This window comes from Passer domesticus, chromosome Z (genome assembly GCF_036417665.1).
Source record: "Passer domesticus isolate bPasDom1 chromosome Z, bPasDom1.hap1, whole genome shotgun sequence".
In the NCBI taxonomy this organism is placed as follows: domain Eukaryota; kingdom Metazoa; phylum Chordata; class Aves; order Passeriformes; family Passeridae; genus Passer; species Passer domesticus.
The window spans coordinates 7577718-7604602 of record NC_087512.1 but is presented as its reverse complement, the minus strand read 5'-3'; the positions used below and the strand labels follow the sequence as shown (position 1 = coordinate 7604602).

The following is a 26885-nucleotide window of genomic DNA, read 5'->3' as shown; positions in this document are numbered from 1 at the left end:
GATATTGGAAAATCGTGCTGTTTTCTCAGTTGCAGCATTTTAATGCTTGCTCTGTCTTCAGTGAGTTGCTTTGCTTTTTTTCCTGCTATCTGGGACAAATTTAGTGTAAATTAAATGACCAGTTCATTTTTTTGCGCTCCATAGGCTGCAGCAAGTAATAAACAGCTTATGTAATCTCCTAATCATCAACTCAGCCAAAAAATGTCATAAAACTCTGCAGTATACAGCACCTCGCAATGATTTTTGTAGCCTGCAGAAACCATATATTATGAATATGGTTTTCTATGGGTTTTTTTATTTAAATTGTCATTATCCTCCATTTGCAGAAAAGAGAAAGACTTTCTTTTCTTATTAGATGTTCCATTTAAAACCCATATTTATTGCCTTTCTGTGTGCTTGTTAATTCTACTTGGAAATTGTTGCTTGCTTTCATTGCTTTGGAAAAATGATGTAAATATCAGAAATAATAGGGACAAAGAACTTGTCTAGTCTTTCCTTCTCTGCCCCCCTTCCACCTAGAGTGTTTTGGGCTTCTCTCACGTTTCCAGTGTTACTCTGATAATTCATCTTACCCTTGCATTCTCCATCTATGTGTGTAACCAAAATTTTCATCTTCGACTCCTTGCTCCCACTGTAGGATTTCTCTCCTTCTAGATCTTCTTTTAAACATTTTTGTCCAGCCTAAATAGCATGAAAGTTGGTTTCCATTGCTTCCCATGGTAGGCTTCTTTTGTGGTTTGCTATCACAAGGCATTTTTACAGTCCCTATTTCGCATTTCATCATTTCACACCCATTTTTAGCAGCCCGTATAACGGTTGCCTATTATTTGGTATTAATAGGCACTGTTAGTGCCAGTATTATGTTTTGCTTTTTAAATGTTTGTTTAACCAGATCACTGGTGTTATAAATTGCTCTCTGTATCTTAATATATCTTAATTTTTTCTTAATGGTAGTACTTTAAGAAAGCATTATAAACAACATGCTGTCTTTCAGACTCTGTGATATGAAATACAGTGAGCATTTTCTTCTCAAACCCTTTTAGAAGTAATCTTTCAGTTTTCATGGTGCTGTCATTGATGCCAGCTGTACCTGAGCTAGTCTTCCTTAGTGCAATGCATTGAAGAGAATTGATTTGAACAGAATGATAAATCAGTCTAAAAGTTATTTTAGGGAAACTTTTTAGGGTGATCTTACAGTATCAGAAGGATTTGAAATAGGTTTGTGTGCCTTCAATTATAAGGGAATGCTGTCTTGGGATTCTTCTGAAGGATGTTCTTCTTGGAAGGGTGATTTGCTACTCCCTTACAGTTGATCCTCTGCCTTGGGAAAATGGCCCTCTTAATTCTGTTCTGTGCCGTTTTTGGTTATATGCATAGCTTACTTTACATATTTAAATATATGTTCAGATAAAGTGATCTGACATGAGCTTGAACTAATACCGCTGATGCTGAGTGTTCTTGACTCTTTGAAATGGTTGAAAGGTGGGAGCATTCAGCTCCTCAGCAGCTTTCCAAACTACTACATTGCTCAAATGTCAGAAATATATTTTATATGGGCGGCAGAAACTGCCTTCTGGTGAACCTTCTTCTTTCTTTATAATTTGAGCTAAGCAATTGCTCAGTGCCATTTGATGAAATTGTAGTGAATTATGTTTTTTCAGGTCCAACCATTTCATGAAGGAAAACAATCTTTTAAGGTGAGCTGATAGGAATCTGAGACACAGTACAACATAGCTGGGATTCATCCAAGAGAAGTAAACCTAACATGAATTGAGGAAGAAGTGTAATGAGAATCGTTTCTGAAAAGGAATTGCAAGTTCCTAATGCAGGGAGGGAGGAGAGAATCCTAGCTCTCCTTTTGTGGTGCTGTAGACACTGGCAGAGAAATCCACATAGAGGTTTATGGGTCATCATTGCCTGTGGTGCTCTTGTTAAGTACCTTAATAGAACTGTGTTTGTGAAAGGATACAAATTCCAATGCTTTAGTAAACTACAGAAAGATTTAAAAGGGGGAAAAATGTGGGTGTTCTAGCTACCTACTGCTTTGGCACCCTGTCTGCTTGTTTAATTACTGTAACACATTTGACACAGTTGAAAACTTTTGAGTTAAAATCTTTGTGTGTATTTTATATAGAATGATGTCTTTTATATTTTCTCCTCTGGATTGATCAGTCCTTTTTCTTTAGGCTTTATTGCTGTAATACAGCTGTTGGTTATTTTTCTTTTTAATGCTTAGCCCTTGCCCAAGGTGGTTTATGGGGAGGAGGAGTAGATCAAAATAATAATTTTTCTTCTCCTAACATTAAGATAGGAGTTTTTAAATGACTCAAGCCAATTTATTGCAGAGTAGATTCATTGCGGATACACTCAAAATCTATCGGATTGATTGACGATGCTGTTCTATCGACATGTCTGTTCCAAAAGAGAATGTGGGATAATAGGTTGAAGATTTGATGAATACCGCTTTGTTTAGAGAAAATTATATTTTGGTGCATTTAGAATATTTGTGATGTAGGGAAAGACTTTGAAAGTTACCTTCAAAAAGTGTCTCTAGAAAGGTTTCCCCTGCTGATGCCAAGCCTTGTGGTAATGGATGGTTCTGGCACTGCTCCAGTTCCAGGGAGATCCCACTGCTGGAAGAACACAAACAAAGTACATTACTATGGATTTTGTAGACTGAAGGTTCAAAAAACCCCCCAAAATCAAAATCTGGAATTTTTTTTTTCAAATAAATCTAGAGCTTTAATTTCAACTGGACGTGTGTACAAGTTGTATATGTTCCTTTCAGATACTGGTGAGTTAAAACTGTTGTAATGAAAATGTTTATAATTTTCTGGAACTCTCTTTCATAACTGAGCAGCTGGGACAGCTTATTCCCTTTGTGAATTAGAAGGTGATACTTCTTTTAAAATTCTTCCAATTTATGTAATTATTTGTGTGGGTTTTCTATGTGGTATAGTCCCTAACAATGCTTGTGAACTCCTAACATTCACAGGGAAATAAGCTAATTGATTCCTCTTACCGTTGTTTCATTGAATTGATGCTTCCATCTTTACTTTGAAGGTAAAAAGAGTATTAGATTGCATGTTGAAAGTTCTTTTTCATCTTTTCCACATTAGTTTTACTTTCTGAAGCATGACATCCCCAAGTTTAAATCTGAATTCAGAGCAGAGGCATATTCTGAGTGAAGCAAGTAAGACACACAGGAAGAAAAAGGTTTATTTCCAATTCTGTCTTCTTTATGGTTTATGTATGGCAGAAATGAAAGGCTTCTCCCAAATGAGTTCTGCGTGAGATGTTTGTTTCAAGTGTTTTTTGACACAGCTTGCTGATTTCATGATTAAGCTTTCAATCCCACAGCTCTGTGGCCTGCCATTCCAGCCAGCTCTGTCAAATTATCTCCAGGCTCTCCCTTCTGTATTGAGGTGAGGAGGAATAAGGACTGACAGTTGTTGGCCCTTCCCTGGCCATCTCTTGGGCCACTTCCACTGTACCCTTAATTTGAAGCATCCCTAAGCTGTGACTTACTCCAGCATTCACACCTTGGTCGCTGGTGAGCCTGGGGTAGGAAAAAGAAAGCCATGGAAGAAAGCAAGCAGAGAGCAAGACTCTTGCTCTATTCCTCAGGCACCTTCAATATGCATTCAGTAATACCCATAGCTTTGTCTCTTCTCCATGTGCATGGGAGAATGGAGATTTCAGGATGAAATAGGGCTCTCCAGGAGAGAACAGCATCAAGGTATTATTTAGTCCTGGTGCCCCCCTTTCGGCAAGTATCATAACCTCATTTATTTTCATTTCAGCTCTGATATGGGGATTGCAGTTTTCTGTGCTGGAAGAAATTATGACTATTACTTTGATTATTCTACTTGGGTAATGGCATGAGTACTGTACATGCAGGTGCCAATTTTTTTCAGTTGGAGAATAGAATTCAGAGGTTGATATTGGTACAGTTGAACACCTACAAATTTCAGTACAAAATACGAGACTCTAAGAGTTCTAGTTAGTTGCTTTTGATGAATTAAAATAAATTCATATTCTCTTATTAAAAGCCCTGAGAAGAAACCAAAATGCAACTCTGTATGCATGATTCTTTTTAGAAATGAAGGCTGAGAAAATCCCAATTGATACATATAAGACATAGCTTTTTAATATATTGCTCAAGCATATGCAAAAAAGGCATTAATTTTCAGTAATATAAAATTCTCGATATGTAGTGCCTGGAGCTATGGTTTTGAACCTAAATTGCATGTATTTACTAAGCCATATAGCTCTGCAATGTGGAAAATGGAAGTGCATTTCAAATGTGTGCAGGGATTGCTATTACTAAAACCAGTTGCAGTTCATAAGTGAGAAAAATAAAGCTTCAGATGGCAGATGAAGGGACACCTTTATTGACTCCATATGCTTGGCCGCATGAGGTGCGTTCCTGAAAATGGGAAGCAAGTGGCATATTTTAAGGAATTTCAGAAGTCAAGCATCAAGGGGTAATAGAGTTGACCTGTAATTTCAGAAATCACAGGCTAATGTTTGAGAACATTTCACTTCCAAACTTTATTTAAAGCTCTGCTTAGCACTCCATTTTATGACAGTGAGGATTTTGGCTGGGAGGCACATCAGTTATACTGTTACCTACCAGACTTTAGCACTTTAACAGCAGACACCAGTGGCCTCTAGGAATGAAATGCTGCTACCACAGACTGTGTAGAGGTGTGGCTGGACTGGCCTTCAGTCCTTGGTTTCAAATGCATGGTTTTGCATCCTCTGTTCTTTTTGCCTTGAACAAAGTACGCTGTACTTGTTTGATTTATTTCTAAGAGTAGATTTTTTTCATTCTGAAGGACTTGTTGCCTCCTTGCTATTAAGATGTTTTAACTGGCATTCCTCTATCTGCCACTTCCTAGAGTGTCCATTATCCATTGCTGCCATATGCTATCTAAAGGCTGAGTCTTGGAATTCTCAGTAGGCAGTTCTCAGCATGGGTGCTGCTCATCTTACAAAGGTCTTAGGAAATACAGGGTTTGAATGTGTATTTAGTGTAGAATTGCTTCCACCCTCAGTTTCCTCCACCTAGAAGTAAAGATGCAGTACGAACACAGAGTTACTCTTTCCCAGGTGATTGAACTTCAGCTTTCACTACATGTGTGTAAATCTTAAAAAGTACCCGTTTTCCTACTAGATGAGAAGCTTCAGTACAAGTAAGGTAAAGCTATGACTTTCACTTGCTGTTAACTTGACCATGTTCTTGTATGTCTGCTTCTTTAGGTATGAATAGTACAAGTTTTGTCAGTATGGTAACTGCCTCCAGTAAGATACAGGAACATAGTGAAACATCCCTTTGCATGTTCCAAGTGATTATTAGTGTAACAAACTACCCGTCATCCTTTATGAAAAATGAAGGGAGGAATTTAAATGTATTTTCTGTAAAGCAATTTTCTTTGAGTTATTCATAAATATCCATATCTGCTTTCTGAATATAGAATTTGAGCCTTATTAATACATAATACATAAATTTATACAGGAGCAAAAGATTCTTTTGCCATCTGGACTCTTAAAGTGACAGGTTTAAAGATTATTACAATACTGTGGATGAATCTAACTTCTATTTAAAAATACAGAATAGGTTTAAAAGCAAATATGGGACCAAAAGTATAGATAAGCTTACTATTTTTTGTTAAACTAGACTGATAAGACTGGGAAAATTAATAAACTTCGGTGTAGTCAAACTTCTTCTGAGATCTGAAAAAGAAACAGCAGATTTCAAAGGTAAATACAACTTGAGAGCAGTTAACAGTTTGTTTAAAAGCTAGTTAGGATAGTTAGAGGTTTGTCCATCAAGTGCAAAATCCTAAGTGATCTTTGAGTTATTCAGCAACTCCTTTGCTAAAAATCATGGTTAGATTTAATATATACTACTTAGGTTTTTATCCAAGTGTGATTGTCTTGTACAGATACCCAGACTGATCTGTGTTTTTAGCAGTCTGCTCTCATGCTTGATATGCCTAAAAGCTGGAATACTGTTTATAGTCCTGCTTGCACTCATTTCAGATTTGGAGGAAAGAGGGAGTTAGCTCTAAAATACAAAGTGATTAGTGGCAAAGTCAAAAAGTTTTTCCTACTGAATTACTCCTTTGTCAAATGGCACTTCTATTTGCAGGCAGGCTATTGGGACAATTCAAATGAACTTGAAACAGTCCTGATGCTTCAGCACCACAAATCGCAGACTGTAAATAAGAGGAGAGAAGGCATAGTTTTCATGCTAAGGTTCCTATTCTGCACTACTGCTGAGGGAATAAGCTGCCACATCTGCTGTGCTGTGACTAGATCTGGACAGGATATGTCCAGAAGACTCTCTGGGAATAGAATACAGGCAGATGATCCAATTGTTTGAGCTGTAGGCTATCTATGCTGTCACATTTAATGGCATATATTCAGCATCATCACAAGCAATAGTGAGGCAGAACACAAGCGTGTGAAGCAGTGCTTTTTTCTTTTCCTTTTTGGAAATGAATTTCTTGTATTTTTTAATTAGACTGGTGCAGAAACACTGATTTTCATGATAAGGGTGTAGCAGCAGTGCTAAGAACATGGCAGTTTTAAGCATTTTTCAGTTTAGCACTGTTTACCCAAACGTGAATAAAAGAAGAAAATCAAAGCAGGATTATTCCTAGTAGATGTTTTTGCAGCAACCTTACAAAGTGAGCAGTATTAGTGTAGCTGATTGGATTTCTCTTTACATATAAAGTTACTGCTGTTTTGGATGTGGATTGCAGTTTTGATTTAATTTTTTTCCCAGTGACTTTATATTGGCATTCAAATTGATTCTAGCTATCAATTTCAGACAGATTAATTTATGAATGATTTTTTAAAATATAAAAATTGCTTGTAATTCTTTTAACTCCTAGGAACTGGTAAACTGGAGTAGCCCTTCTGCAGCAGCCTCCCATTGGATTGCAACTGGAGCTATGGGTTTTCTGTTCCTCCAGAATTTGTGCCACTTCAGCTCTGAATTTTATAGTACCTAATATCTTCAGCAATCTGTTTGTGACTGAGATTCAGAGAGGTCCTGTGTATTCTTTGACCTCAGTGTCTTCATCTATAGACGACAGAGAAGAGTGCTTAGTTACTGCCAAGAATATATAAATACCTCTAAAGGTTACAAGTTCTCTCAAAGTGCTTTGTATTTCTGCTGATTTCATGTTAAGTAGAAAATTGTGTATATGTGTAGTGGGGGCAGTGGGGGGAATTCAATCATCAGATGTCAAGTTTTGTTTTATTTTTGTAATGATTTGTGCAGTTGTTAATTGGCAGCTGACTCCTCAGAGGGAACTTCAGGGAGATCATGTATTTAGAAACAATCTGGCTTCTTGTATTTTTCTCTCCATTGTAGCTTTCTCCCTTTGTTCTTTTGTTCTCTATTATGAAGGACATTTGCATGAAAACAAGATTTTTGTTTCTTAAGAGTTCAACTGCTCCTGCTGCTTATTCCCCACCTGGCCATAATCCTCCGTTTGTGACATCTCAATTGGTGGCTGTGCAAATGATTATGATGTCAAAGACAGGATTATGACTTCAGGTGAGAAACAAACAGCAGGAACTGGTGAACTCAGGAGAAATACACATCTAGATTTTTCTCTAACCATTTTTATGCTAAAAGCACAAGGAAAATGCAGACAATAGATTATGTATGCATATATAAAATAACTGATGTATAAGCAAATTGTATCATAGCAGTGAGTAAAATGAAAATCTATTTCTTAAAATTGCTTCAAATGTTCTTATTCTCTACTTTCATCTACAGAAAATTACATAGCATCCAATAGAATGGTATCCAAAGGCAGTGTGATTAGGACATATTTATTTGGCTTTACCAGGTTGCAATTCTTGTGAGAAACTTGTTTTTTTTTTTTTTTTGTAGCATGAAGTCCTTAATTCAACAATAATAAGGTTTGACAAAAAACGTAGCATCAGACCCAAACTGTGGACTATTAAGGAATTAATGAAGATCTGTGGTGACAATGTGGTTTTGGACCAGATCAAGTTGATACAATGGGAGGTTCTTGAATTTGTCCGAGTCCTTAAGCTTGGTTTTTTCCCTCCTATTTAATATTGTGTTCCTGAGGGCAGCCCCACTGCCCCCAAAAACTAATCCCCTAAAGGATTTTTGCTCAGTATCTTCTTTTGAAAGTTCTTGTCTGGAGTTTGAAGTTCTGTGACAGAAAATGGCATGTATACCTCTGCAGTGATTTGCCACTGGGCATTGGGAGGGAGATATTTGCTGTAAAAGCTTTGCAGGTATAAGAATTACAATGCAAGGAAGGTGTGTGTGTGTGTGTGCTTGTGTTGCAATACCAGTTAATGTAACTAACACCTGAGATTATTTCTTCAGTAAATTTGTGGTGGGTTCTGAAGAGATTGCTACACAGAAATCTTCTCCAGGGAATTAGCTTATATGCTTCTGCTGCTGGAGTTGTTGCAGTCAGGGTTGCCACTTTTGCTAGCTAATGCTAAGGTCATCACATTGACAATTTTCAGTTAGGAAAAGTTTCTCCTTCTTCATTATTTCAAGAATGCTTACTTATAGATGCATTCTTTTTTTATTTTGAGGTATTTGGCACTTTTGGATGTAGTTTGTGAAATTTAATGGAAGAAACTCTGTTATCCTGTAGGCACTTATTGTCCTATGTCAGGATGACTGGGTGGAAATAGAAGGGAAGAGAGGAGTTAATAATTACAGAAATAAAGACGTGGAAAATCATCAAATCCAGCTTTGGTATTTGAAGTATTCCCAACTTCAGAGAAAGCGTGGGGAGTGTTTTTGTTGGTGTTTTTTTTTTTTCCCCCTCAAACAGAATTGAAGTAGTTATCTTCAGGAACCCGGTAATTAAAATTAGAAAGTTTGTAACATTTTTATTGCAGGCAATTCTAGTGATGAGATTAACATTAGATAATCTTATCATGAAATACCCAGGCACCCTGTGATGATCTGACACATGAGAGGCTGCACAGAGTGCACAGAGCTTCTGGTCCCCCAAGGGCTGTGATTGTTTTATGGTTTTATCTTATGATAACTGTGCTTTGGTTTTGCCCTTTTCTGAGAGTTTCATATGGTACACATCCCCTCCCACCCCCCTGTAAATTTGTAATTTAACACTAATCTAGGAAATGGCAAATCAGCATGAAACTATTAATCTTATCTCGTATCATGAGACAGACACTGATCCAAGAGATCTGATTACTTTGCTTCTGGTCATTATCCAGACTGAAAGCTGGGCTTGGGCATTTGAATCATCAACAGTTCTGCCATCAGAAAGCAAAAGATTTCAAAACCAAGGGGAAATTCTATAATCAATCCAGTTTAACATTTCACGCCAAAGATACGGTGTGGGACCAGACTCCTTTTGCTCATCACGTAGCGATCTGCTGTGGTATCAAAGCCCTCATTTCTGCCCTGTGTCTACAGCTTCTTTTCCTGGACATTTAAAGCATAATAAATGACTTGAATGTCAGGCATGAAGACTTTAAATAATCTGTAGTGATTTTAATGAGTTTAGTCACAATTGCCACAGGTTTGTCGTGCTTAATAAGTATTTCTGAGATGGAGCTTGCAGTCAGACTTTTTGCTGCCAAGTTGCTTTTTGGTCTTTTTGAGAAGGACGGAAACTGGCTCCTGTTCAGTCCTGCAGAACTGGACTAGATTGAACTGCTCTGGAAATAGCCAGCTGCATCCCCTCCCCTCCAATGACTATACTATGAACAAGAAATTCAGTTTTAATTTGTATTACAATTCAGCTAATTAAAGAAAATTCATTCTAAATACCTGACTGAGCCAATGTGATTTGGGTTTCTTCTTGACTCTTTTCCCTTCTTCCTTCCCCCCCCCCCCCACTCATTTCTTCTGAATACTTGTGACTTCATGTTTTTTCTCCCATCAAGTTTGTGACACTTCAAAAGATGTACTTATTTAATATGTAACTATGAGGGATGTTCAATCTCTGTTTTTACTTCTCCAGTAGGATAGTGCTTTCTGCTCTACAACAATATTTGGAATTTTTAATTTTAATTTTTATTTTTTTACTATTTACAAATCCCAAGGGACTTTACAGATATGAAAACATGTGATGAAAATTTCTTCTCTGCTCAACTGGGTGGTTCAAACTCTGTTCCTGGAGGGAGTGAATTTTACTGTTGACCTAATTCTGCTCCTGTTAAAGTTGGCACTGAGTGGTTTTAGAGATTTTCAGCCTCAAAGCGTTACTATTCTTTGTTGAATCCAGAGTTTAAGGAGAAGAGCTGAAGTGCAGCTCTTTCAAATGGAATAAGAAAGGCTTAAGCCTGGTAATCAGAATACATTTATTAACTAACTCTATCCAAAGAAGTGGCCTGGGAACCCAGATAGAGGGTTCAACTTTGCATTAGAATTTTGTCAGAACTTCAAAAATTTATACCTTTTGGCATCATGGCCTGTCTCTGCTTTCTGCATCATGGGCTGTTTCTGCTTTCAGCATTTGTGCAGTCTTACTGTACAGATTGAGTTCACAAAGTAGGGAATGATAAACCAGAGGAAAGGTAAAATATAAAACCCACAAACTTCTGTGGTTTGCCCTGGGGAAAAACAAAAAAATCCCATCAAAAATTAGTTCCCTACTTGAGAATAATTAAGCTCAAATTTCATTTTTCTTATATATGCTACATTAATTGCTATTATGTGGGGAAGAGATTTTTCTTTTTTTGTATGAATGTCTATTAATATACTGGCTGCAAATGGCACAAAAGAGGTATAGAGTGTCTGCTTATCACAATAGAACTCTTAAAGTGGCATGACACAACAAAATAATGGTTCTCTATTGAAAGGAAGGTCCACATCTGCAACCTGAAAAGACTGTAATGTAGGGATGCACAGCTGGAAACTGTTCTTCCATATCCCTGTCCTGCAGCTTGTAAGCAGGGCACAATGTTTTGCTAACTATTAATGTGAGACTATGATAATATACGTAGTTATTTTGCATATTTTTGTGTGCCTGTGACCAAGGCCCGACTTTGTGCAAGGATGTCCTTTCCTCTGGCTCTTGCAATTGCTGAGACTTTGAGAGCTTTATGAAAGTGATCTCACTTTCATAAAACTGTGGGTGGTTTTACTTGGTCTGTCTGTCCAGACTGCAGTGCCATGGAGTGAAAGCGATTGCCTCACAAAGTCACTGCTGCCCTGGAGTAGTGAAGGGCCTTTCAATTTATTCTTGGTCATGCCTTTTTAACTTAATGTTCTTCTTCACACAAGCTGGTAGTGATGGATGTCCATTCAGACAACCTAATGGCCTATGGTTACTATACAAGAGCCTTTATATCAATATTCTGCAGCTGAGACCCATTAGGCTGGACTGTCAAACTGCTCTACAACACATCTAGCACCACTTTATGCAAATAATAGCTGTGACAATATTGCTGTACTTTATGGTGTTAAGCAGGACTGTAAAAGATCCATTTCCATAGGTCAAGAGGAAGTTGATCTTTGTAGCCTGATATATCAGAGGTCATTTCCTTCTGTCAGTGGTTGCCACCTCCAACAGTACTAAACCCACTTGAGAATGCCCTCAGCTCTTAAGGAGCCTCAGCCATACACGGTATGTCTGCTGGGACATCCATTGTGGCATTTCAAGTGTGGTGGAATCAGCATGTTGGTGATGAGCTTCAAAAGGCAATAGCTGGCTTACCCTGGGAATGAGAGATTGCTCTTTTCTCCATGCCAGTTCCTATTCTTTGGTTCAACTTTGCATGCAGTCTTTCATTAGTTGATTTATGTACCTGTTTGACATACTGCAAGCCTGCCAAAGAGAAAACATTTAATCTCTCACTGAAATCACAGCCTGTGTGCCAAGAGAACCTTGAATTTTTATGTTCAGCAAGCTGAGCCTTCCAGACTCCCATGAGATCATTTGCCTGTGCTGCTCAGAGGTCTCAGGGACTAGTGTCCAATGCAGAGACTGTCAGATTAGGTAACAGATCATGAGGCATGAAGTATCATGCTTAGGTGTAACTTCTTCAGGACTGGTTGTAGTTTGCACAAAACTTCCAGCTACATATGTTCTTAGTAAAAAAAGTTCAAATCCTTTCAATTTCCAGAGTGCTTTTCTTACGTAACTGTAAATTAAGATGTTGACTTCTTGCTAAGGCAAGAGAATCTGACAAGAGCAGAGATATGAACTCTGAAAAGACTGAAGCAGAAAGTGGAAGCATAGTATATATGCCCATGATAAAGTTGTGCCACCATTCAGGTACAACTTAATATTCTAAGCACTTGGGGGGCAGCTCTTAATGCTCTATTGCTGCTTTTTAATTTATCTCTCTGTTGCACTGTTGCAGTGTGTTGGGAGCACACATGCTTTGTCGGTATTTCTCTAATATAGGAAATAGTCTGTACTCCCATTTCTTTGGATTCCAGCAGGTTAGTTTGTAGTTTCTTCATCCCTTTTTTCAATAAATTATTCACCTTAGCATGATAGCAAGTTTTGGCATGACAGCAAGTTTCTGGATGTCAGCTGCTCTGGACTGGCTGTTTTCCTCTCTTAGCTTCATATCCAGTGGAATATAGGGACATAAGGACCCCTCTTGCATTTACTAAGGGTTAGAATGGGGTAAAAAAACCACACAGGCTGGGATCTCAAAGCTCACAGCCTTGTGTGGCTGATGAGATGTCAGCAGTCACTTAGACAACTGCTATCTTATAAATGGTATTTGTACTTTTTTGAAATGTGGAGAGGTCAAGTACTATGGCTCTGACTTGCTTCTTTTAGAAGACACTCTTAATTTGCTGCTACCGAGACTATTTACCACATAACTGTGTCAGCATTTGGCCAGTTAATGTAAAGCTCTGTACCAGTCAGGTCCTGGTGCATTAGTCTCATTCCGGTCTTTGTTCTGAAGAACAGCATCATTACAAAATAAAATAATCCCTCTAAAAAGCTTTTATTTCTTGTGTGAAACTTCTTTGACAAGATGAAGTGAGTCAGTCTGTCTTTAATGAGATTGCACTGAAATGTCTGCAACTCTTGTTGTCATTCCTTGGCATGATCGTTACTTGAGGGGCAGATTAGAGGTCAATCAGCCAGAGCCACGAGGGCGCCCATGGCTAGCCTCAGGATACTCCCTACAAATGTAAGATCAAAAGGGCAGGCATATGAAAATTACTGTTTACTTTTTATGAATTATTTCCCAGAGATGGGATCATTAGCAGAATCTAAATGCTGTCTAGCTCTTAGTGCAAGGACACTCCTGACAGAAAGCGCTCGCTTAAGCACACCTTTCCACTCTTAAAATCAAAAGATTTTCTGCTTTTGCATGTGTGGGATTTCTTTATTATTTAAATAATTTCCTAGTTGTTTTGTGGGTTTTTTTTCCTTCTTTTCCCAAAACACTGTCTCTACTTCTGAACATGCTTTTGATTCCTAGATGTTACCTATTCCTTTCTTTGCATAGCAGAAATATTTCAAAGCCTTCGTCCATACCCCAGGGATGCTGCAGGAGACAGCTGAAGGAAGTAAAACTTTCTGTAATTTTCAGAGTAACATTGTCTGTTACTTACAATTCATCCTTGGCTAGTGGGTACCAGAATTATCCCTACTGCAAATACAGGGGAAGGTGATATTGGCTGTCATGGTGAGGTGCATGTTGGCAAATGCTGATTCAATGTCTACTTCTGCAGTAGTCTTCACACATCAAAATCTGCACCTTCTTCTCCACATCAGTATCTGGCTTCTGTTTGATCACAATAATCAGGGCTATTTAGAAGGGTCACAGTATATTTGCCCTTTTGTCTTGTGACTGGAACTATGAAAGCATGACTTTGGAGCAAATGTTGATTGAATTCTAAAGAGACTGGCAATAGCTGGGAACATGTGTAGCCTGTGATATGCTAAACTTGTGATTCCAAGTGGAAAACTGTTTGCTTTTTAAAATAACTTGGAAAAAGTTACCTTGAAAAACCAAATACATGGTGGATATTACTCTTTAATGAAAACCAATATGAACTTCCCTCTTATCGTCCAACATGTTACTACCCTTAATGTGAAATAATCAAATGCTGCCCAGTGTAGCAATGAAGTTAAATCTGGCTGCCAACCAAAATAAAATCCCTTATAGCTATTTTTGTGTGTTCTTAAAATGTGTGCTGAGAGATTAGGCAGTTGTCTTTTTCCCCCACCCCTTTGCTATTTTTCTTAAAAAGTTTAAAAAACCACGGAGAACTCTGTTGCAGCACCCTCCTATGATAAGGTCAGGGAGCAGAAAAGCCAATGTTGTGTGCTTTATCTAAATCCTTATTCTTGCTAATCTGGCTAGACATTTTGGATATGTGTGTTTTTACTTATTTGGCATGATGTTTTCTCAACATCATTTTTTTGGCATTTATCTTGACAGCAATAGCTAGAGAACTTCTTGCTATAGTGTTTAAATGGATAAGCTGAGCATCTCCCTTTCTATCTTTTCCTTTTGGTGTTGGATAGATCTCAGGAAACTTTTTAATCCTTGCAAAGCAGTAGGCAAAGAAAATGTGTGTGCAGATGAATGGGGTTGCTGGGTCCTCCAAGGCAGGGGTCTGCAAGTGACCATCTGAGGTTTGAATCTGGGGTTTAGTTTAGCAGCCTGCAGAAAGCTGAGACACAGATGCTGTGCTGGTGTTAGGCAGTGTTTAGGCTTATACTAAGTGCACCCAGTCTCAGAAATTTTCTGCCATATGACTTGGACTTCTCAGGATGGATCAACAGTGAATAGGGGTGATGCTCACAGGCTCATGAGATTTGGAGCCAGGACATGGCATGCATTTGCCATGCATTTCCTGCAGACTTTACACTGAGGCACAGTAAAATATCTAATGGTCCTGTTTGTCTCATCATCTTTGTTGTTGATACCTTCTTGTTCTTCTTGTAGTCATTATAGAAAATGATGATTTTAAGATATCTTTTATTGCGTCTGTGCTTCGGAGGCTGTTACATTCACTATTTTTTAATGATGTGGTGCAACCGTAAACCTCTCTAAAGTGTGATATCTTGAAGCAAGTACCCAAAGCCTGATGGGTTTCTACATCACTAGTGTCTCCAGTGCTGCTGGGACAGAAGAATAGTGGAAGTCTTTTTGCCACCCAAATGGTGAGGAATATGAGATGCTCCTCAACTGTGCACTGTCAACTGATAGCTGTTAAATTAACATTTCCATTCCCCTCTGTGTAGCCTTATCTTTATAGGCAGGTGTATCTGTGTTGGGAGAGGGGCTATTTTTGGCTCTACTGTAGGAGAGCCTGAAGGTAATGAGTTGTGCGTAGTAAATCTTGCTTACTCCATAATTTCCACTACATTTCAAATTAAGGGCCTAAATTAGGGTTAGTGTCAGACTTGCTCTTTTGCTATGTCCTAATTTTGTTTTGAAAGCACATAGCTAAGGACTTTAATATGTTTTAGATTCAGGGCTTGTAAGTTATACAAAAATCCCTAAGGGAGGCAAAATAACTTATTAAAACCTTGCAAATGTTTTTGAGTGCTGCATTCTATTATTTTCTATTCCAGTGGTAGCATACAGCCTCTGCTGCTGATGGGTGGAGGAACGCAAACCTCCAGGGCCCATTAGACTTAACTTGTTTACTGCATTGATATCTATATGTTAAATGACAAGAGAGTTCAGGTTATTGAATAATTTAAAATTCAGCTCTAATTGGTGTCATATGACCTGGAAAAGGCCATGGATGACGCCAGGAGCATGCTGTGAAATTCTTATAAATAATTCATAAATTAGATCATTCATTTGCCTGGATGTCTTGTTAAATGCAGAAGTTTGTAAGTAATAACTGATGATATAACACCTGTAAGTATTTAGTTCATATGCTGGAAGGTAATCTACCTTGATGATCTTCTAGCACAACCTGCCAGAGTACAAGAGTTAATTGCACTAGGGAGAATGCACTACATTTATTTGGGATGGGCTTTGGCAAGGCATACGGTGCAGATGTTGCATTACACATTCTCTATCAGCTAGACGACTATTCTGTATATGCCCATGTTAAAAATGCAGCTCATCACTCTTTTGCCCTTATTTCACATGAACTCCAAATGCACTGGGAAATGGTAGTGACCTGCTCTGCTCACAAATAGTATAGTTTTTGAAATATTTATCTAGGTCTTGAACTACTGATTCTTCAGTAAAATAAAGGGCAGAAGTAAAAAATTGAAGTCAGAAGATTGGGATTTTTTATTATTATTATTTTTATAATGTTGGCAGCACATTGAATCTTAATAGTTGGACCTGGTACTGTCAAGATTAGTGTAGTGGCATGTTTCTATAGTGCAAAAAGGAATGATACATTTTTGTTTTGAAAAACAAACATGTTTGCTTAAATTTAGTGGCCAAATATTGCATTGCCATGTGTGGGTACTGTGTGGGCTTAATAGACATTTTGCTCACAGTGACTTCCAAGACTCGACATGCAGACACCTCTCTTTAGTTTTCTTGGAGCACTGTATTATTAACTGCCTTATCAGGCAGCAAAAAACCAGTCTGCTGATCTGAAATGGGAGCCTTTGTTAGTAATTATCAACAGTGTTTGGGTAGCTGGAGAAGAAGGGTGGCATGTTTATGAATGCAAAATATACACTTAAAGCTGAGCGCCAGCAAATGCTCACATGCTACTTTGAATGCAGGTTTTTTGTGCACCTGGCATGCCAGCTCAAACCCTCTTAACAAAGAGGAGAAAAAATACTGAAGGCAGCACAAACATAGGAGGTGTTCCTCTGCTGTCAGGTAGCAGCTATAGATTCACTTTTTTGTGATGTGATACTACCTTTTTTTTTAGCTACTCCTGTTCAGTATGTTGAGTTCAGTAGATTTCTACAGGAAAAATACAGGTTGCTGGCTGTCATTCAAGGTATTTTTCATTTGAGACCAGTTGTTTTATTTAGTGGAATATGGCAATCATAGCTATACATAATTTCTACAGAAAATAGTGCTTTGTTTCTTGCTTGAAAAATGGTCGGCTTACCTTAGGAGTTATCTACTGTATTTATCTTAGGTAGTGACAGAGACAGTTGCTGTACTATTACATGGCACTTTGTAATAACTGATATTGGGTTATTTATGGTACAGATTTTAACAAAGGATTATATGTGTTAAAGCAAAAAAAATTATAGACTTCAGTAGATCCTACTAATATACTTTAAAATCTTTATGGTTTTTCATTCTCCTTGATAAATTCTTACAGAATTTTGGAAAGAATAGCTCCTTAATCACTAGTAATGTACTTCAAATAGTCCTATAATTTGATGTAATTGTTCTTAAAAACAGCATTTCTGTTGCCCCAATATCCTATCTGACCTTATTTATAGTACATCCTCCTCATTTTGCTGACAAAAACAAGTGCTTATACTGTTGATAGACCTGAAACCCAAAGCCAGGCTTTATTCAGATGAGACCCATATATCAACCATTCAGAGTGGTGATTGAGTTCCAGGTTTAGGTTGTATACCTTAGATTGTATAGTGAAGGTGTCATCTGGGTCACTGATGGAGTCACAGAATTGTTTAGGTTGGAAACCACCTCTGAGTCCAACCATTAACCCAGCACTGCCAAGTCCACCACTAAAACTCGTTGTTAAACACCACATCTGCATGTCTCCTAAATACCTCCAGGGTTGGTGACTCCACCTCTGCCCTGGACAGCCTGTGCCAGGACTTAACAACGCTTCCAGTGAACAAATTTTTCCTAATAAATTTTGCTGATCATGTCCAAAGAACAACTACACTGGTGAAGAATCTTAAGTATGTGCCCATGGTGCTCTTGAAGGTGTTTCTGTGTGTTTCTGCATCATCTTTAAATATCTTTAAATCTCTGTATTTCTCCTCTGGTTGCTGCTTCTCTTCATTTTTCTTAATTTCCTTCAATGTCCCCACTTAGATCAGGAAAATTGACTAGTTCTGAAACAACATGTTCCTTCCACTCTTTTTACGCCGCCAAAAGAAATTCTTGAACTGAAAATCCAGATTAGAGAAATGTCCTGAAGATACAACTGAGAATTATTTTACTTCATTGCCTCTTTTGCCTGTATTCAGACATATTTCAGCTAAAAACTACAACCCTGGGTGCTATGAACTAAACTCCTAATGCTGTTAACATCCAGCAATTCTGCTCTGCACCCCAATAACATTGTATTTTACTAGGATGCCAGCTTTTGTCCCTCAAAATGCAGGACTTCTCAAGGTAACGATTTTGGACTGTTTCTTAAAGATGTTTATACATGCAATGAAATCTGTCAGGACCTTGCCTGTGCTGGTGTCGTAAAGATAGGCTTCATTGCTAGTTCATCCCTTGCAGTACAAAGCCCTTTGTGCTGGAGTCAGTCTGTAACTGTGCTTTCTCTGCCAGAACTGTGAATTAGAACTGCAAAGCACACAAGTTGCATTTAAGAACAATTTGCAGAGATCATAATGCTGCGTGCATAAAACTGGTGCACTGTTTGTCTGTTCGTAGGAAGTTTTAAGGACTGGATGTTTGTTTAAGCTCTGCGCTGAATCCCTGAGCAAAAATTACTGGGGTTGCAGTAAAGACTGTAGACTTCCACACGTGTCTCCATTTTTAAATCCTTTTAAAGATTATTTAAACAATTTTTAGTATCTCCTTGTGTCACAAGAGTTTCACATCTGATCAAGTCTTATTAACTCCTTACTTTACAAGGAGCAGTCTGAGTTTGTTTAAGCCTCAGTTAAAGGAACTTGTATCTTTAAATATGGCACAGCAAGCCTGGAAGAGCTCCATGGAGGAGCAAGCACAGCTGTTCCACCATGGCCTGTCATGGTTTCCAGGCATCCCGTAGGCAGTATCTTTCTTAGACTCATCTTGTAAAATTATCTTATTCCTTATGCTTTTGTGTCTTTAGACTCACAGAAGTAAGTGGGTCTTCAGAATATTTCTTTCCTCTACATTTCCCCTTTACCTGACCTGCATTTTGCATATCTGTCATGTCATGCACCAGTCTCTTTTCATCCCTCAAAAGTGTAAATGTCAGTCCATTTTCCCTGCAATGTCTACCATGCAACTGTATTTTCAATTATGGCTTTAGCAGAAAACCCACAAATTGCTAAAAAAAGTTGTTGACTAGTTTCTGACTCCCAATAGTTAATTTTTCTTTGGAGTTAGACTCTACAAAGTATTCAGTAGCCATCAAAGGCATGTAGTAACTCAGTCTTCTGCCTAACGTGACGTCCTCCTTCTAAAGGAATAAGAAAATCCCACTCACATTCAATGACATTAATGAGAATCTTCCCCCCTGCAAACATATTGTATCTGTGAAATAACATTAAAGTTTCTCTGCCTTGTTATGAAGTCTTTAAATGTCAATGCCATTTCTGAGACCATCAGGGCAGACTTAATGGCGGCCAAGGTCAACAAATGCTAACTGGTACCTCTCTTTTAGGGCCTTCAGGGACTCGTAATAGAGTCTCAGCCATGAAGTTAATTTGCAATGTGGACCTTTATTCTTAAACCTGATGATTATTTTGTAAAATCTTCATTCATGTGCTTAGATTTCTTAACAATCTCTTGTCTCTCCAGTCAGCAAACTGCTAAAATTAAGGTGGTGTTCTCAGATGTTTTAACTTCTGAGTTTCGTTTTTTTATGTGTGATCTTTTCAACTACTATTTATGGGCTGCAGAAAGACAGGTGTTTGCTTTTTGTGACCACCCTACACTGCCAGCCCTGATAGGATGCTCTAAGAATATCTTCAGATCTGAGACCTTCTGCTGTCCATGGGGACTGGAGAACCCTCCACCTTGAAAGCCTCTTCTTGTAGGTGCCCTAAATCCTCTATAAGCAGAAACAGGTGATGTGGGAAATGAGAGACTGCATCGTCCTTTTCTGTATTGACCAATTCAGATTAAAAGGGCTTTGTAGCCTTTATTTGTCTGGAAAATACTGCCAACAAGGATGGCATGCTGCAAATAATAAACAACAAAACACCGTCTTTTTGGCAGCATGTTGCATTTCTGCTCAGTTGCCCTGCCAGCCCCTCTGACTTTAAAATATTTTAGTGTCCTGCACTTTTCACCCAGTCCAAACACCAGACTTTCCTCAGACATTTAGCACTGACATTAATGCAAATGCCTCCAACTCACTGAGCCCTTTGGGGCAAAACTTGACATCCTTGGCTTTCAATCACATGGGAGAGAGGATATATTTGTATGCACAAAACTGGAAATAATAAAATATCAGTATTCAGGTGCTAATCCACATTAATTTACATTCTGTGAAGTCTACAAGAAACTTGTAATTGCTTGTCTTGAAGGGCAGCAGAGTATATTTGGTATTTTGTTTATTTATTAGAAAAAGAATCTAAATTATACATATAAATGCTGCATAGATTTGTATTATATCTCTCTTCTAATCATTGCTGGATGCTTGCTTGCATTCCTAAATTCAAGTGGTTTGGGTCTGGCTGACTGTCTTGCACTCCATGTGCACAATGCCTCTCTATTGTAAGTGTTCCCAGAGGGCAAAAAATGCCTTTTTTTTTCATCAGTGGATTCCAGATTTCCCTGCTAAACCACCTACACTGCAGCAGTTTTGCTATCTTTAACAAATCTGGCTTCTGTAATTAAAAAGTCCCATATCTTTGTGGAAGGTCCCAAAGGCTGGAGGAGCTTAAATTCAGTTTGTTATTGAAATTAATGCGCAATTGTAGCAAAAGAAATGTGTGTGCCTGATACACTGCTGTTGTAATGTCCATAAAAGCTCAAATTCTTAACTGCCTAGATGAGCCTTAGTGCAAAGATACTCCAGGATGTAACTAGGATTGTGATGTCTATTGCATAATATGCATGACTATAACAAAACCACTAGAGTTTGCTTGTACTGGGTTGACAAATGTGAATTACAGTTGCTTGTTTTCTTCAGAGTTTTATCAGACTATAATCACTTGCCCAGCTTAATTGAAAAATCACTTACATTTATAGCTGTATTTAAACATGTTTTGTATTTAAATGACAGCTTTTGATGTACAACCATTTTTTACAGAAAGTAGTTGGTTTTTATCTGTGTTTCTGTAAAGATATTTCAAAAACTCTCATCAAATTTCCAGCGGTAAGTAATATACCATTCAGTGCAAGGTGAAATGTTTTACATCAAATCTCCTGCTGTGTAATAGCCAATCAAAGAGTATTTATAGTGGCTGAATGGATTTTTTGGCTCGGCATTCAAAATTAAACATTTTCAAACCTTAACATTTAATGTTTTTTGCCACTCTTCAAGTTGATTTTATATAACCCTCGATGCTCACAACTACTTGATACTCTGAAGTGACTCATTTTATGCTGGGGATCCTGCAGACAGTAGTTTTACATTTATTACACTTGTGTAGATGGAATGAAATGCAGATTTGATAGCACATTTGTGTCTGTGTTCTGGTAAACATTTTCTCGGGTTTGGCTGTATGTCCATCAACATGGACCAGCAGCTCTGTTTTGAAGAGAACACATTTACCAAACGAAATTGATGAACAAAGATGAATTTTAGTGATTTACAGGTTTTGTTTCTCCTGTTGCAGGTATCCAGTAAGAAGAGCTTGTGCCAGCAGCACTCTTTGGGGCTGGACAGCTCCTACTTGGGTGTTGGGGGAGCTTGGACACTTCATAAGAACAGTAGAGCACTGAAGGATGTAAGCCCAGCCCGTGTTGTGTTGTCTCAGCCTTGCAGGAATAACCACGATTACAGGACTGAGATGCATTACAACCCTCAGGAGTGTCTGAAGGACTATCCAATGGAAAACGACTTGCGCAGAAAGTGCAACAATGTGGTTTCCCCAGCCAAGCAGAGGAGCCCTCACCATGTAAAGCAAGCTGAGGAGATGGACCGGAGAGCAAGTAAATTTCAGAGCGAATGCCCTCAGCAAGTGAGTCATGGCTGTGCCTGGAGGCATGTGGGGAGCTCAGGGAGTGTGGTAGAGCGGTGCTGTGTCAGCCAGCTACTTAGAAAACACTCGGGCACAGTTCACAAGACCTATGATCGTTCCAGGCACTGTAGAGGTTCTAGGCTGAATCACAGCACAGACTCAGGCCCTAAGGAAACAGAGATGGCTAAAAGATTGTATGAAGAAAGAAGGCAGAAGCTGCTTCTTCAAAAAATGGAGCTGGAAATTGAAAAGGAACGACTCCAACATTTATTGACTAAGCAAGAAGCAAAATTGCTCCTAAAACAACAGCAACTACACCAATCCCGTATGGATTATAACAGGTGATTTTGAAACTTAAATTTAAAAAAAAATTCTAAAACTTCTAGTAAGCACATGGGCAACAGTTGATTTAAGTGGGAGAACAGAAGAAGGCAACAATAAATAGAATAAAACAAGACAGGCAAGGCTTATGACACAATTTCCAAGAGTGATGTAGAGGAGAGGAGACTTTAGTTTGTTAGCATATACTTTTGGGAAGCAGCATGACAGCTGTGGAAAGCAGCAGAGGAAAACAGTATGTGGTAGAAAGAAAGGCAGAAGAAAAACACTGCTAAAAGACTAGGTTGGAAAAGAGAAGCAGTAGTAGAAAATGAGAGGTTGATCTTACTGCAGGCACTTGAAAGGAATACAGACATTTGGCAAGAGAGCAGTGTGAGCGTGGATGGCATAAATGTGGCATTTTCTCTTCTTTCCTTGGAAAGGTCAGTTTTGAAGTGCTGCACCCTCCTAGGTTGGGACTGGAAGAAAAGATGAAGACAATTACATATATATACACAAGCACATATATATATGTGTATATATATATTTATATATGGGATATATAAAAATATATGGGGTTTTCCCACATATATTTATGGAACAGGAAGGGACCGCAGTGTAGTGAAGACATTTTCTTTCCAGTGGTGTTAGTGAAAAGGGAGAATGCCAAGGCTGAGGCACATTATATGCTTAAAACTTGAAGGGAGATGGAGCAGCCATAGAAATGTGAGATGAAGGCCTGTGAGTTTGTTGCAGAAGGTAACACTTTCCTGACAATCTAAATAGTCTTTGAGAAAGAGGGAACAACTGTTTTTTTGGTATGATGTTATTAAAGTGAGCAGAACAGTGAATGGAAGCAGGTTAAATTAGTCATTGCAGCTCAGCTGAGTACTAGCATTTCAGCATTAGAAAGGAAAAACAACAGAGAAAAATCTGCAGTCTTTTGGAAGAGGTGGTAGGAGTGTTTCAGAGGGATGGCTATTTCTATACTGTTTTAATATGGCAGCTGCTAATAGCACCCCATGAGAGTCTGCATTAGATGACCCACTTCCTACATCCGTGTACTATAAACCACCATGGAGGAATACATCACTTTCCCTTCTTCATTTCAGCCCCCTGGTTACTTTTCAGACTGTAAAAGAGAGTACTGTAATATAGATTGTCTTTTGGTGGTCTTCTTGGATTGTTGTTTACATTGAAAGTAATGTGTTTATGTGGCTTTAAAAGTACCTGTCTTAGAGGAAATCACAAATGTGTGTGTTGAAAATGACTGAAGTTGCTAACAAAGGATTATGACTTCAGGTGAGAATTAAGTAGGAACAGATGGATTCTTAATCATCAAATACCTTAATTCTATGCATGCATCCCTCTAATGAAAAACAAGTAGATATGAAGGACATACAAAGTGAGGTTTTTGGTGCATTTTTTTTTCTAATGGAAATTTTTCAGGTTTGGAGGCGTAAGTTCAGAAAAAAATGTACCTTAAATATCTGTAATGATGTGGTTGTTAGTACCATTATATCTATTGTAGTTACTTTTTTTTCTGAAAAAAGCTCTTTATGGTTTACAGAGCTTTAGTTACCTAAAAAGAATTCTATGAAAAAAAAATTATATATGACCAATCTGAGGACTTTGTACTTTTGTAACCTCTTTTCACAGGTGCATGTGAAGTCAGATTTGCCATATTCTCTCTAAGAAAACAACTAGAATATAATGTGTTTTCTCTTAAAAATATTTCAGTATCTTTAGAATTAAATGTTTCATATTTAGAGGTAAATCTCTTAGGCATCACAGTTCTGTTTCAGTTCCAAATATATAATTCATTTTGCACTTGGTAACAGAGTAATTTTATATACTGCTAACAATAAAAATTTGTTTAGCTAAGCGCAAATACCCTTTACTTCATTGTCAAGAGGTTCTAACTGAGTTAGAACATCATAACAGCATAAAAAACCATACAAGAAAAATGATTTTCCAGATAGTGTTTATTTTTGTCTGTCCTTCTGCCTGGGTGGACTGCTGGTTAAGGTCCATTGTCATTGAATGACAAATAACAGGTTTGACGACTTGCAGTTATTGTCAACAAACTTTTCTAATCTTTTAGCTAAAGTGTGAGTTGATAATTTTTTTCTGCCACACTGCATCATAACTACTTTTAATTTTCCACATTTCTCTTCTTAGCCTCATGTGACAGTAGTACTTTCAGTTTGCAGCTATTCTCTGTGTGAAATGGTTGCTCAGCTATCAGAAATGGTGTGTATATGCAGTTCAGTGACTCCTCCTGGTTCAAACCTCACTGGAGCAGCCCAGTAAAAGCAAAGCTTGGAAACAGGAATTTTAGTCAAATAAAAAAGAAATACCTCTATCATGACTTTTATGTCTTTGTTGGAGAGAAAGGAGAAGGTGGAGTGATCTGTTAAGAGCAGAGCATCATATGTGGGCCCATAGTTTGAGGACACACAATCATCTTGTACAAATTCTGTTCTATGCAGTTTATGCAGGATGCCTTTGATGTCTGGTGCTGTAATCTGTAAAAGAAGCTTTTCTGTAATGAAAAGTGCAAATTTTTCCCTGTTGTTTTTCCTTTCTGGTGCTGAAATGCTAGTACTCAGCTGAGTTGCACTGTCTAAGGTTGTCCCAGTGGTAACCCTTAGAAGCAAAGGCACTGGGCTTGAACCAGACTTCCAATACAAAAGTATTGGAAAGTATATTTCAAATATACAAAAGTATATTTGAAAGTGTGAAGATAATTGTTAAAGCATTTAATGTGCAAAAGTGCCCTGTTTGCAAACACATAGGTCACCTTTTAGAGGCAAGTTCCTGTTGTGATTTGACCAGCTGCAGAAGCAACTTGTCTTTTCCAGGGTTAGAGGCCATGTACCTGGCTCAGAAGATGTGCCCATTGCTGAAACATCCAGAGATCTTGCTCTGATGATGAATGGCAGCAGCATGGGGCTAAGGTAATTTCTCTCTTCACTTCTAAGTGCTTCACAGGGTCAGTATATCTTCTTGACAGTGTGCTGTTGCCTGCCAAGTGTATTTGTTCATGTGTTTGTTTCAGATTAAGAGCTTTTTTTCTTCAGGAAGTGTAAAATTCACTGGCTGCTGTGTTTTATGAGTCAACTCAATAGTTATGCTGACCTGTTATTACTCAAAGTTCAGGCGACTTCCTGAAGAGGCTTCAGGTTTTGTGTGCCACCTCTTAGCCCAGTGCAAAATGGAGTTTTCACAAAATCTTAGTTTTAGTTCTTTGTTCTAGGTGCTGCTTGTTACTTCTTAAATTAAGATCAGAACATCTCTTTAGTCTCTATTTGGACCTGATGTAAAACATTATCCTTTAACTCTCAGATAGGTCTTCCATGGTTGGTAACAGTTACTTATTTTTTAAATACCTCTCACTGCACCTCTACTTCAGTGTGATCAGAGCAAACCACCACTGAAATAACTGGAAGCAGAGTTAAGCCAATATTTAGCTCTTTATCTCCATCCTGCTTGCTATTTAAAACTTCAATCAGTACACTATTGTACTTTCCTTCTGTCCTACCCTGTCACATTCAAGTAGACACTGGAAAAAGATTCAGGCTTATTAATAAAGCAATAAATAAAAACTGGCAAGGTTTTCTCCTTTTCTCAGAAAGTAGCAGCTTCTTGTTCTGTGCTGTAACTATAGGTGTTCTTTTGACCAAAGAATGGTGGACAAGATGAGCAGCTGTGCTTTGAATGACTCCTTCTTTAGCAACAAGAGAATACCTCAAAGTAATAAACTTCTCTGTTCTGAGAATACTGGAAGAACTGATAATTCATTTATAAACTAAGAGTCCAATACCTTATTTTTTCTTATTTTTAAAATTTGTTATACTGATTTTATTTTTCTTTCTGAGATCTCTTTCCACTGAAAAGGATAAGCCTTTTTTTTCTCCAGAACAGCAGGAGTTGTTAGTTTTCTTGGAATACTTCGCTGCTTAACCAGGTGTTTGGCTGCTGTGAGTTACTGGCATATCTTTGTTGTATTCGGATGCTTGTTTCTTTCATTTTCACACAAACTGAAGTGATCAAAGGGTTATCACTGTAGCAAAAAAGATGGAGAGTCATGACATGTTTAAGATGCAGCAGCATTAAGCCCCTTGGAGGAGATATGTAACCTAGAACATCTGCAAAGCTTCTTGGCAACAGTTTACCAAAAACCTACAAATATCTACATATTCTAACAGGGAAAATGAAGAAAACCTGTGCTGTTAACAAAATGAGAGTCCCAGATTTCAAAAGGTTCCCCACCCTATCTTCATTCCCCTGGTTTAATTTACTGTCATTTTTCAAAGTTATTGTGTGTTTGAGCAGTCTCAAGGTGCCATGCCAGCTGGTTACAAAGTTTGGCAGCAAAACACTTGGAAGTTTTTCTTCTTATATGCAATCTTCAGTTTTGCAAAGGTTACCAGATGAATGGTCCCTAAATAATTTACTCTAATGTAAGGCTTAAAGAGGCCATAGAAGACAAGTCCATTTATCTCTTTTATGCATTTGAATATGTAAGTGCTGTTTTCTTCAGTGCAGAGAGGGAGAGTGTGTAAGTGTGTGGCCATGTCTTAGAAAGGAGGAAGAGCTTGTAGACATACATTTTTTTTACTGTCTCTTTTGGTGTTTTTTTTTACC

General features: G+C 38.1%; 1 protein-coding gene across 5 annotated transcripts in view; it reads left to right on the top strand.

The window, feature by feature from the left end:
• Window positions 1-26885, top strand: part of KIAA1328 (KIAA1328 ortholog) — a 172622-nt gene that overhangs the window by 92695 nt on the left and 53042 nt on the right. For 3 of the 5 annotated variants that reach the window (XM_064402671.1, XM_064402674.1, XM_064402675.1), the window contains exons 7-8: window positions 21573-22258; window positions 25100-25195. In XM_064402671.1, coding sequence (XP_064258741.1) covers window positions 21573-22258; window positions 25100-25195 — 782 coding nt within the window. The remainder of the gene's footprint in view (window positions 1-21572; window positions 22259-25099; window positions 25196-26885) is intronic. The other 2 variants (XM_064402673.1, XM_064402672.1) reach the window with 2 other exon arrangements.